Here is a 13,142-nt window from a genome sequence, read left to right as displayed (position 1 = left end):
CACGCAGGGCCAGCTAGAGAGGCAAAGCTGAGGAGTCTCAATGCGATGAGTCGGTGGCGTAGAGAGGAGGGATTCAGATTTGTTTGGCACTGGGGAACATTTTGGGACAAGCCAGGCCTATGCAAAAGAGAACAGATTCCATTGAACCATGCTGTAACCAGACTGCTGGTGCTTAACATTAAAAAGGTGGCAGAGCAGCTTTTAAACTGAGCCCTGGGGAAAGCTGAAAGGAACTGGGAGGCATTTGATTCAGGCTGAATCAACCCTAAGGGACAGGGAAGGACATACTGGAAAGGAGGTGTTGGTCTGTACATCGAAGTGTTGTGGGTGACAATACCAGGCTCGAAAAGTAATTTAATACTAGGAGCATGCAATTATCCCCCACGCCAGAATGCTCACGGTGATCTTGAGATGGAAAATGAAATCAGGGAGGGATTTATTACAAGGAAGGGTTGTAATAAAGGGTGACTTCAATTACTCCCACATAGACTGGATAAATGCATGTTCCAGTCACGACAAAGAGAGTAAATTTCTCGACATCCTAAATGACTGTTCCCCAGTACAGTTGGTCATGGAAATGACCAGAGGGGAGATGACCCTGGATTTCATCCTAAGTGGTGCTGCCCAGGACCTAGTACAAGATGTGAGTGTTGTTGAAACAGTGACCAGAGTGCTATCAGATTTAATATATATTATAGTAGAAAATTGCCAAGCAAGTCCAACACAGTCACATTGGCTTCAGAAGAGGAAACTTCTCTAAAATGAGGGAACTGGTAAAGAGGAAGTTGAAAGGGAGAATTAAATCCCTTCAAAATGCTATGTGGTTACTCAAAACCACAATAATAGAAGCTAGGGGTGTACGAATGCCACTCACCTGTCCGGTCTGGGGCATCCGCTGCGGGGGGAGGCAATCCATCCCCCCACCGGAATCCTTCCTGGCTGGCTCCACTCCACGGCGAGTCCACGGAGCTGCCGGCCAGGCCCATCCACAGCTGGACTTCCGGCAGCTGCCACGCAAATGGCGTCCAGTGTAGCGGACGCCATTTGCATCCCTGCCCTTGGCCATGATAGGCTACGTAAATATTTACATAGCCTATCACAGCCAAGGGCAAGGACACAAAAGGCATCCGCTACACCGGACGTCATTTGCATCTGCAGCCCAGCAGTGGATGGCTGTGGATGGCAGCGGATGGACCCAGACCGGCCAGCGCCAGGTAGGGTCTGTGCCTACTGGACTTCGTGGGGTGGCCGGGGGGGGGAGCAGTCCGTTCCGCCACGGACTCTGGGGGGCCGGATTCTAAAGAATCCAGCCTCACTGGAGTCCGTGGCGGATTTCTCCGCCATCCCTAATAGAAGCTCAGCTAGAATGTGTACCACAGGATAGGAAAAGTAGCACCAAGTCCAAGTAGCTTGGTAACCATGCTACTTAGCATGGTTTGGTTAACAATCAGTGCCAAGGAAGCAATTAGAGAAAAGAAGGCTTCCTTCAGAAAGTCTTGCCCAAAGGAACAGAACAAAAGGGAGCACAAACTTGCACAAAGGAGATGCAAGTAGTCAATAAGAGCTGCAAGAAAGCCTACTGAGGAACATATCTCTAACAACATCAAGGGCAACAAAAAAACCATTTACATATATCAGAACAAAGTTAAAGGAATAATGAAGTGTAAGGGGATTGCAGAGAAGCTAAATAAATTCTTCTCATTGTCACTGCAGACGATATAGGACAGATACCTGTGCCTGAATTGATGTTTTCAGGTAGGGAGTCTGAGGAATTGAGCAAATCACGGTGACGAAAGATGAAGTTCTCAACCTTATTGACAAACTAAAAGTTAATAAACCACCAGGCCCAGATGGTATCCATTCTAGAGTTCCTAGAGAACTCAGATGTGAAATTGTAACATGTCCCTAAGATTGGCCTCTGTACTAGAGGACTGGAGAATGGCTAATATAACACCAGGGATTAGGGATGACAGAGAATTCCACCACAGATTTCAGTGAGGCCGAATGCACTCGCATTCGGCCCCCCGAAATCCATGGCGGAACGGCCTGCCACCCACTCGCCCCACCGCGGTTTCCCCCCGGGACGAAGCTTACCTAGGGTGGATGTTCCGGATGGTGGTGGCTCCAGCGCCAGCTGCGGCGGCTGGTCTTTCGACCGGCTGCTGCGGCCACCATTTGCATCCTGGTCTTTGCCGTGATAGGCTACGTAAGTATTTACGTAGCCTATCACGGCAAGCAAAGCAAAACAAAAAACAAAAAAAAAGGCATACACAAATGGCGGTGGCTATGGCGGCCGCCATTTGCGTTCCCTATTTTTCACCGTTTTATCCTACGTAAATATTTACGTAGGCAATTATGGCGAAAAAAAGGAAACCGCAAATAGCGTAGTGGGCGCTATTTGCGTTCTTTTTTTTTTCGCTGTAAAAGTCTACGTAAATTAGGGATGTCGGAGAATTTCTCCATGAATCTCCGGGAGGCTGAATGCCAACGCATTCGGCCCCCCAAAATTGGTGGAGAAATTCTCCGACACCCCCCCACCCCCCCGGAATGGGACTTACCTTTGGCGAATGTCCCTGGCGCTGGCGGCTCCCGGTGGCGGTTCGGCGGCGGTGGCAGCCAGTCTTCCGACCGGCTGCCACCGCCACCATTTCCCAGTAAAAAACAACAACAACAACAACAACAACAAACGTGATAGGCTACGTAAAGATTTACGTAGCCTATCACGGCTAGATTTTCAAAAAACACCGTGATAGGCTACGTAAATCCTTACATAGCCTATCACGGCTGACTTTGGGGGGGGGAAGTGCGCGTACGCAAATGGCGGTGCCCACGGGCGCCGCCATTTGCGTTCCTTATTTGGGCACGTGTAGTCTACGTAAACAGAGTTCTACAGAGTTCTACAGAGTGGGGGCCACCACAGAAAAGGCCCTCTCCCTTGTCCCCACCAGTCTAGCTGTCCTGGCTGATGGGACAGAGTGGAGGCCATCCGAGGCTGATCTTGTTAAGCGGCCTGTCTGGTGTTGCTGGAGGTGCTCCTTGAGATAGGCTGGGCCAGAACCATATAGGGTTTTAAAGGTCAAAGCCAACACCTTGAATTTGGCCCAGAAAACAACTGGTAGCCAGTGCAACTCCTTCAGCACTGGAGTTATGTGATCTTGCCGGCGGCTGCCTTTAATCAGGCGAGCCGCCACGTTCTGCACCAGCTGCAGCTTTCGAACCATCTTCAAGGGTAACCCCATGTAGAGCGCATTACAGTAGTCTAAACGAGAGGAGACCAGGGCACGTACTACCAATACGGGAAGGAAGGGGCGCAGCCGCCATATCAGATGAAGTTGATACAGCGCTGTCCGGCTCACAGCTGACACTTGAGCCACCATGGACAGGTGGGAGTCCAAAATGACCCCCAAGCTGCAGACCTGGTCTTTCAAGGGTAGCCATAGCCCATTCAACACCAGGTCAACATCCCCCAGCCTCCTCTTGTCTCCCACCAAAAGTACCTCGGTCTTGTCAGGGTTCAGTTTCAGCTTATTCCTCCCCATCCAGCCACTCACCATCTCCAGACATTTGGACAGGGATTCTGCGGCCAACCTTGGTGCAGATTTGAATGAGAGGTAGAGCTGTGTGTCATCTGCATATTGATGACACCGCAACCCAAACCTCCTGATGATAGCCCCCAGTGGCTTCACATAGATGTTAAATAGCATCGGGGAGAGGACGGAACCCTGTGGCACCCCACAAGTGAGCGGCCACAGGTCTGAAACCTCCTCTCCCAGTGCTACCCTCTGGTACCTGCCGGAGAAGAAGGACCAGAACCACCGCAATACGGTGTCTCCAATGCCCAACCCCTCCAGGCAGTCCAGGAGGATATCGTGGTCAACGGTATCAAAAGCTGCTGAGAGGTCAAGGAGATCAAGGAAGAAGCATTTGCCCCTATCCAGAGCCCTCCTCATATCATCCACCAAGGCGACCAAGGCCGTTTCTGTCCCATGCCCAAGCCTGAAGCCCGACTGAAATGCGTCTAGATAATCAGCTTCTTCCAAGTGGGCCTTCAACTGCATCGCCGCCACCCGCTCAGTCACCTTGCCCAAAAATGGCAGATTCGAGACTGGGTGAAAGTTTTTCAGAACTTGGGGATCCAAGGAGGGCTTCTTTAAGAGTGGTCTTATCACTGCCTCCTTGAGGGCCAATGGCATCACTCCCTCCTCAAAGGAGGCATTCACCACCGTATATGGGCGATTCATGGCCCCATTTTGTTTATAAGCAAATATGTGCACTTTCGCAAGCGCCTTCCCCACCCACCCCCAAAATGACAATCACATAGCTCGACGAGGCTACCTGGCTGAGTGCGGGCAACTCAGCGAGCAGGGGCAGGGGGCAAGCAGGGGCAGGGGCTTGGCGAGTGCGGCTCAGGGGTGCTCAGGGGTGCAGACAGGGGGGTTCCACCAGATTCCTGGATGGAATCGGGCGCCCACACCATCCCTAGCAGTGACTGACCAAGAAAAATATTTTGGGGTTGTGGTAGACAGCTCAATGAAAATGTTGACCCTGTGTGTAGCTGCTGTGAAAAAGCAAAGTCCATGTTAGGCATAATTAGGAAAGGAAGGAATCAAAAATAAAACTGCCAAGGACATATTGCCCTTATACAAATCTATGGTGTGACCATACTTAGAATACTGTGTACAGTTCTGGTCAATGGCAATGCACCTAAAAAAGGATATTGTAGAGTTGGAAAAAGTGCAGGAAAGGGCAAGTGAAATTATCAAGGGGCTGGAGCAGCTCACCTATGAAGAAAGGTTTGCGGCTGTTTAGCTTAGAAAAAGGCAACTAAGGGAAGACTGGATAGAGGTGTACAAAATTATGCAGGGTGTGGAGAAAATGAATAGGGAGACATTTTTCTTCCTCTCATATAATACTAGAACCCAGGGTCATCCCATGAAGCTGACTGATGGGAGATTCAGGACAGATAAAAGGAAGTGCTTCTTCACACAGCACGTAATTAAACTATGGAATTCACTTCCAAAGTATGTGGTGATGGCCACCAATTTGGATGGCTTTAAAAGGGGATTCAGGCAGGGCTTTGGGGGAAGACCAGAGAAATAACCTCCTCCTCCTGGTCTGCTCCTAGGCTATAAATGAGAGGCCAAGAATGCAGGTTTGACACTGCTGTCACCAACTTCTCCCCACAACCCCTATTTAGTGCTCATTATATTGCTATGGACAGAGGTTAATTGCTGGTTAATGGGTCTGGGAAGGAATCTTACTCACATACACAAATGATACTAGCAATTGTGGTGGCTGGCCTTCCCCATAGCAATAATGTCTGTGTTAATTGCATTGTCTTATGACTCTGTCACAACTTTTTGTGACAGGTGCTGGAGGCATTAGACCAGATCTATAACAGGGAAAGCAGGGGTTGGGCTCCCTGCTCCACACTGGAGGATCCCCAGAAGGCAGGGGTGCTGAACCCAAATATGGTAGGATGCCAAATATCCCACACACACACACACACACACACACACACACACACGAGGACTTCAGTGGGCGTAGCCACACCCACTGACACTACCTTCTCCCCATTTTTCCTTTCTCTGTGCCCTCCTCAGCATGGAGCATGGATAAAAGGGCAGGTGCCTGGGTTTGTGCGGTGTGCGTTGTCCTCATGGGGATGGTGCATGCTGCACAAAGCCACTCAGCCAGGAAGAGCAGTTGTTCCCCACTTCCCCTCCCCGCACCGGCTGAGTCCATGGCTTTGTGCAGCACACATTGTCCCCCCACCCCAAGGCAAAGGCCCACCCCCTGGAAGAAGCCAAGGAAGCTCTGCGGGCCAGATATGGAACGTCCACAGGCTGGATTAGGCCCCCAGGCTGGAGGTTATGCATCCTTGCCATAAGGCATCTTGAGGTGTTGCTTCAATAATATCTCAGCATATGGACTGGGCAGTGGTATCAGCCATGCCAAACCTTAAGAGCTGTAACCAATTAAAGCTGTGGCCATTTATAATCAATTCCACCTATGTGTAGTTATTGCTTTCACTCCCACTCCACCCTGCTGACGCAAATTATAATTCTCACTTGAATGCTTTTTACATTATTAGGCAATTAAACCCTGTGAGGGGGGGGGGAGTAGAAGCATTTAAGTAAGGAGTTTGTAAGAAGGTCCATTTCTCAGAAAGAATCCCAATGTACTTTAATCTTCCTATCAGAATCATTACTTACACCATAAACATAAAGGTTACCTTTTGAGATAAGGCATCAAAAATACCCCAGAACAATTTTCTGGATAAATGAAGCTCCTCCTCTGAAGCAGCACCAAAGTTTCCCCATCCTCCTGGTAAACAGTAATACTTCCAGCATCTTTCATAGTGATTTGTCAACAACTGGAAAAAAAATGTGATAGCTCAATTTTTGCTAATTTTAAATTACAGAGGCACAGCTGTGGTAACCTGATGCAAGAAGATGCTATATGGCGTCTTAAAGATCAACAGATTTAGTTCACCATAAGCATATGTCCCAATAAACATGATAGTCTTTAAGGTGCCACAAATGAGTGAGTAAGAGTGTGCTTGTGTGTGCGCATGCTGTTTTTATTTTAAATCGGATATACACCAAGTAATTATTTCAGTACCCTGGTGTTATTCCAAAATCTATACAAGGACTTGCTCTGCGATCTATAACTCGTCCCTTTAATGTTATAGACTTCAATCAGTGATGGCACTTGACAAAATTTTGGGGGATGGGGAGCAGGCCTCAAGTAAGGGACAACATAGATCTATTGACTGTCCCACACATGAAGAAGGGTATTAGGTAAAAAGTGAAAAAGCTAATTTAGTCATTCAGCAAGTGACATTCAAACTTCTCCCTCCTACTTGTTAATCTTACCCTATACTATTATCTCCTCTTTTCTGTCCCCGGTCCCCTCCCTTTTGTTTTTCACTCCCTTTTCCTTTCTGTCATATCCTTTTATACCAGACTCCTACAGGAAAGGCCCATGTTTTCTTTTTAATTTTCTACAGCCCACAGGTAGTTGTAAACAGTAAAGAAATAAGAAATATTGGGTTGTTTCCAGTCAGTGTGAATTCACTGATGGCACTTTTGGAAATAGGAGAGGCTTCTGTCAATGGAACAGGGAGGGAGGAAATTTTCAGTGATTTTCCCTCCCCCATAAAGCACTTGCACCCTCACCCCAAAATCTGCTCCAGACACTGGGGGACCTGTCAGAACAACATGGGAGGTAGCGCAAGGTGCTGCAGAGAGAAAGGGGGATTGTTGAAAATTGCCCCCTTTCCAGTGATGGAAGCCTCTTCTGGATCAAAGAGCATCCTGTCAATAGACTGACACCAATTGGATATAATCCAAAATTATTACTAGCTCACTGACTTGTTGATGTATCCTACACAAATCAACAGAACATCCATAGAGGTATCTACTATATATTCATTAGTAGAAGCACCATATAGAACGTTATCCTGAGGGAGTGCTATATTTATAAACAAATATGGATAGGACAGAGATTTTAAAGGATTTACAGGTCGACATGCTATCAAAGCAAGCCACGCCAGATTATTCTGAGTATTTATTCATAATCCTGTTTAATATCTCAGTGTTCCACTTGTGCAAAATGGTATCCTTGTCCTGTTGATGTTTAGGAATGTGAATAGGGTTGCCATTCCCTGAGTGCTGTCGCCCTTTAAGTCTTTGCATGTCACATGTGTACAAGTGGGGAATAGTCTCTGAGTTACCACATACAATATCCAGGGTAGTCTTCTCCTGCTGCCATTGTTATCACAACTCATGATGTTGCTTTGGCACAATAATATTGGATCCTATCTGTTTTTTGCCTTACATAGGAAACCACTGAGTTGTCAGGCCGAAATCCACAAACCTTTTAATCGTGAACAATCCCCATCAAATTAATTCAGCTACTCTAAATTAAGTGTTTTGAAGATTATACTGAATGTCGCTGAAAATGATGAAATTTTTGCTTCATGGTACATTCGTAATTCTCTTATCAGACCCACATTTCTTCTGGTGAATGAGGGGAAGTGGGACCAGTTGTATATTTTGAAAGAGAAAATTAAAGGTCACACTCACCTTAAGAGGCATCTTTGCATGTTCATTTAGTAGAGGAATATCAAACACTAATCTTCTCAACAAATGTTGCATCATTGAAGGCCTCAGTTGACTGCAAGTAGAAGGAAAAGTTTTGAGTACAAAATAAAGTAAGTCTGTGTGTCCATGACTGTGGTCACACAAATCAGGGATATGTGGCTAATGCAGAAGGTTAACCAGTGATCTTTTAAAATTAGAATATCTATCCCAGGTTAATAGAAATGGGGAGATGCGAATTTAATTCTCTCATCGTTTGTAGTAGTAAGAGTAAATTGGGCTGGTTCACACAATCACAGCAAAGGAAATAAGCCACAGTGGCTTATTTCTCCTGCCACGCATGCAGTTGCATTCCCCAAATTACCCTTGCTGGCACAGCTTGCTGTGTCGTCCGAACCCAGGTGGCATGGCTTGTATGGGGGATGGCAGCTCTCAAATAACCAAACAACAGCCCATGGGTTATTTGAGGGTTGCTGCCTCTTAAACAAGCTGAGCCACCCAGATTCAGACGACACAGCAATCTGCACCAGCGAGGCTAATTAGGGAAATCTGTCCAGCACACATGGTGGGGTTAACAAGTCACTGTGACTCTTTAACCATGCCATGATCATGTGAACCAGGGCGATAAGGAGAAAACCTGCCTGATTGTTCAACCTTTAGGCCAAGCAAAGTCGAATAATATGTGAACTGGGGAGGTAAGCAGAAATGCTCAGTTTGTACTCAAGTTTTTCAGAATGTTATCTCACCGAACACTTTCAAACAGCAAACCCCCTTGACAAGTCTGAAAAGCATCCGCTGATTCTCTGATTAGTCTTTTGTTAAAAGAAAAGTATATTTCTAGCCCTTGTTGCTGCATTAAAAACCTCTGAAATGTTTTCTATACTTTGAGGGATGATAATAAGATGCCCTTAAGAGTTTTCCAGTCCCCTCCTCCAGACAGTGCAGAGTATACATTTTATTCTGCAAACAGTTGGCTATGTTGCTTGTTGTTAGTTTTCTGAACATTATACTGTAATAACATTAAGGAACCCATGAAAGGCAGCCCAATCCCATGCATGTTCATGCAGTTCAATAGGGCTTATTCCCAAGGAGGTCTTTGTACATTGGTTTAATTTTATATTATGATTTCAAAGTATCCTATTAGCAGGGAGGTGATATATCAGTATTCTTTATTTCTGTAATCATCAACGCTAATGTTATTATGCGTAAGTGAAGTTACTATTGGACATTTTTGTTCTAGCATCTCATCCAAGCCTATATCCTTACCCACAAATGGAGAGTAGGCACTCTTCAATAGAGTCCCGCTGAGCTTTGGTAAGAGAGCAGCCCTTGGAGAGTCGGTATACAGTATGTAGCAAGGAATCTATAAGGGAAGCATGGTGTTCTGTGCCAGCAAAAAGAGGAGCACATCTAGTTAATAAAGGCAAAACAGCAGTGCAGAGGTACCGATTGAGAGCCAGGGCCATATCTGTAGCACTCAGAGCAACCTATAAAATAAATTGTAAAGCTATTCAGATAGGTATGTTCTGTAGCATAAAAACTGTGAAATAGTAACATTAATTATTTGTTTGTTTGTTTGTTTGTTTATTTATTTCTATGCTGCCCAATAGCCAAAGCTCTCTGGGCAGTTCACAAAAATTAAAACCAAATGGCACACAATAAAACAACATAAAATATATAGAACATTAAAACCACAACATAACAATACAACCAGAATAAAACCTAGCAGCAGTGCAGGAATTTAAAATACAGATTTAAAACAGCAAAGCTAAAAGTCCAGAAAGCTAAAATGCTAAAATGCCTTGGAAAATAAAAAGGTCTTCACCTGGCGCCGAAAGGAATACAATGTAGATGCCAGGCGAACCTCACTAGGGAGCTCATTCCACAGCCAGGGTGCCACAGCAGAAAAAGCTCCTAGTAGCCACCCGCCTCATTTCCTTTGGCAGGGGCTCAAGGAAAAGGGCTGCTGAGGATCTTAAGGTCCAGGCAGGCACATATGGGAGGAGGTGATCCTTCAGATAACCTGGCCCCAAGCCGTTAAGGGCTCTGAATGTTAATACCAGCACTTTGAATCGGGCCCGGAAATGGAATGGCAGCCAGTGCAGCTGGAAAAGTTCTGGGGTAATATGAGCTTGCTGGCCAGTCCCTGTTAAAAATCTTGCTGCCCTATTTTGGACCAGCTGAAGTTTCCAGACTGTTTTCAAAGGCAGCCCCATGTATAACGCATTGCAGTAATCCAGATGAGAAGTTATCAGAGTACGGATCATGGTAGCTAGGCTATCTCTGTCCAGATAAGGGCGTAGTTGGTATACCAATCTAAGCTGATAAAAGGTACTCCGTGCCACTGAGGTCACCTGTGCCTCAAGTGACAGTTCTGGGTCCAAGAGCACCCTCAAACTACAAATGTGATCCTTTAGGGGGAGTGCAACCCCCTCCAGAACAGGTTGAATATCACCTAGCCGGGCAAACAAACCACCCACTAACAGTACCTCCGTCTTGTCTGGATTGAGTTTCAGTTTATTGGCCCTCATCCAGTCCATTACCGTGCCCAGGCACTGATTCAGAACAGCCACTGTTTCACCTGGGTTTGATGAGAAAGAGAGGTAGAGCTGGGTGTCATCCGCATATTGATGGCACCTCAGTCCACACCTCTGGATAGCCTCCCCCAGCGATTTCATGTAGATGTTAAACAGCATGGGGGATAAAATAGAGCCCTGTGGGATCCCATGGCACAGTTGCCATGGCACAGAGCAATAATCCTCAAGCACCACCTTCTGGATGGTTACATTCTGTTATGGTTACAGTCTGTTATGCTTCCTTTTAAAGAGGGTAAGAGGGGCATATGGGATAGGCAAGATTTTGTTGTTTGTTTCTTTATTCCATTAGTTTTCATTATTTAAAAAAAAGTATTAGTTCCATTATCCATTTATTAAAATCACATTTATTTTGCTAGTATTTAATTCTTTTTCATTTCTGTATTGTTTTTAATGGAAGACCCAGCTGCTATTCTGCTGCCTGCAAGTTCTCTGTTTTCTATCCAACGGGCATGAAGTTTTCTTACATTCATCTCCAAGAGATCAGACCTGCCAAATATGGACTTAGGCATTATAATTTGCTTTGGACACCCAAACCTTCTGGGAAGACATCCTTGTGTTTAAAAAAAAAAAAGTATAAATGAAAACAAAATACTTCCGCCCATGTCTCCCAGGTGTTCAGTGCCACAATATTTGCATGGGACACCTGAACCACCTGGAAGGAAGCTTATTTTGATTCAAATATTTCACCCAAAGAGGTGAAGGAAACAGGGTGGGGCAATGTTTTGCTAGCAAAATGTATTGTAGCCTTTGCTTCTGTGTCAGGCTAAGTTAAGAAGCATTCCCAGAGCTTGGCTAGACAAACTATGGAACTTTCTTCCAAGACCAGGGAGCATCTATGAGCTTGCCCACTGGTCTCCCTAGAGCAAGCATGCCGAATCTTGTGCTGGGAGACACATCCAGCCTGCCTGGGCTTCTAATTGGGTCCTTCAGAGTTCCCCCCATGGCCATGTCCCCTTTCCCTGGGCCCATCTTCTTTCCTTCATCCACCGCTCATTGGGTAGATTCCTGGCTTTTGTGCAGTTTTTCCCATTCTAAAAAGTTAAAATTTCTCGCCTAAGGCACAGTTACTGACGGTGAGAGTTTTACAGTAAACTCACATCATGGGAACATGGCCCCCTGAGAGTTTCTCTGAAACGGAATTTGGCTCGCCTCTCAGGCCTGAAAGGCCATGAATGAATTTCAAATGCAACTAACGAATAATTAATGAATATATGGCCATTTGGAACAAATGTGTTAGTCTGGCATTCATTTCATAATTAAAAGAATGAATGAAATGGATGAGATTTTCCATCCTTTGAAAAACAAATGCATGCCACTAGGTATTAGGCACACACTTTTCAAGTAAAAAAACAAACTGACAGCCTTTAAAAAACAAAGCCCTATGGTGGAACTTTGAATGATAAATTACCTTAAAAACAGATAATGTGCCAGAAGCATCGATTTATACATAAAACATACAATATATAAAATATACAAACATTGTATAAAATTAAAAATATAAAATGATAAGCATAAATCATATAAACAAAACATATTAATCAGTTATTAAAACTGAGAAGTATAAGACGGAAATGTGCATGAAAAGTGTTTTCTGAACCAAAGTGCATAGCAAACAGACTAATGCAGAGATCAGGAAACATGTAAAAGACTCACATACTTTCTGATAAGTAGGAACACATATTGGGTTGGATCAAGAATATGCCTCCCATGAACAGAAACAGAAGCCTTCTATCCTTTGAAGGCTTCTGATCCAACAGAGGAATCCCGATGGCAGAACGGAGAAGACTTTTTTAAAATTCCTCCTCCCCCTGCAACCACAAAAAAATCCGCTCTGAGGAGTTGGGGAACCCTCTAGAACAGTGGGGAGGTGGTTACAAGACTACAAGGAGAGCAGTAAATTGGTGAAAATCACCTCCCCTACCTTTCCATGGTGGGAGTATTCTGAGTAGAACTCTGCTCAGGGAACATTACCACCAATGCAAAAACACTCTGGTTCCAACCCATTGCTATTCATATTTGTACAACACTTTGTGATGGATGACAACAGTAATCTAGCATTTAACTGGACAGCCAGAACTTTTATTTGAACAACATTTTAATTATGCTTGAATTAAAGGGGGAAATTCTACATGGATCTCTAAATTTCTAGATCAAAACTACAACTATAAAGCCCATTTTATAGAAGATGACTCTTTACAATACACAGTGCTAATAGCCTTTTTTTTATTCACTTCTTACAACAAACTGTATTTCCTTTGTAGTTCAATTTATGTATAGAGAACTGAGATTTGACTAACACTACCCAATAGATCAATCTGATTTCGATATTGACCATCTGGTGATGTCCATGTGTAGCCTCTTGTCGCCTCTTGTGCTGTTGGAAAAGAGTGTTTGCTATGATCAGTGAGTTCTCTTGGCAAAACTCTATTAGCCTTTGTCC

At 45.0% G+C, this 13,142-nt stretch overlaps 1 protein-coding gene across 1 annotated transcript in view; it reads right to left on the bottom strand.

Annotated features, from left to right (window-relative positions):
• Positions 1 to 13,142, bottom strand: part of RYR2 (ryanodine receptor 2) — a 545,602-nt gene that overhangs the window by 196,886 nt on the left and 335,574 nt on the right. Inside the window, exons 50-52 of the mRNA XM_084828209.1 lie at positions 9,372 to 9,592; positions 8,091 to 8,181; positions 6,236 to 6,376 (exon numbers count right to left, since the gene is read on the bottom strand). Coding sequence (XP_084684335.1) covers positions 6,236 to 6,376; positions 8,091 to 8,181; positions 9,372 to 9,592 — 453 coding nt within the window. The remainder of the gene's footprint in view (positions 1 to 6,235; positions 6,377 to 8,090; positions 8,182 to 9,371; positions 9,593 to 13,142) is intronic.

Source organism: Heloderma suspectum, chromosome 1, assembly GCF_057233095.1.
Source record: "Heloderma suspectum isolate Gila_16-S chromosome 1, 16-S_ref, whole genome shotgun sequence".
NCBI classification, from domain to species: Eukaryota; Metazoa; Chordata; class Lepidosauria; order Squamata; family Helodermatidae; genus Heloderma; species Heloderma suspectum.
This window is presented reverse-complemented; position numbering and strand designations above follow the sequence as displayed.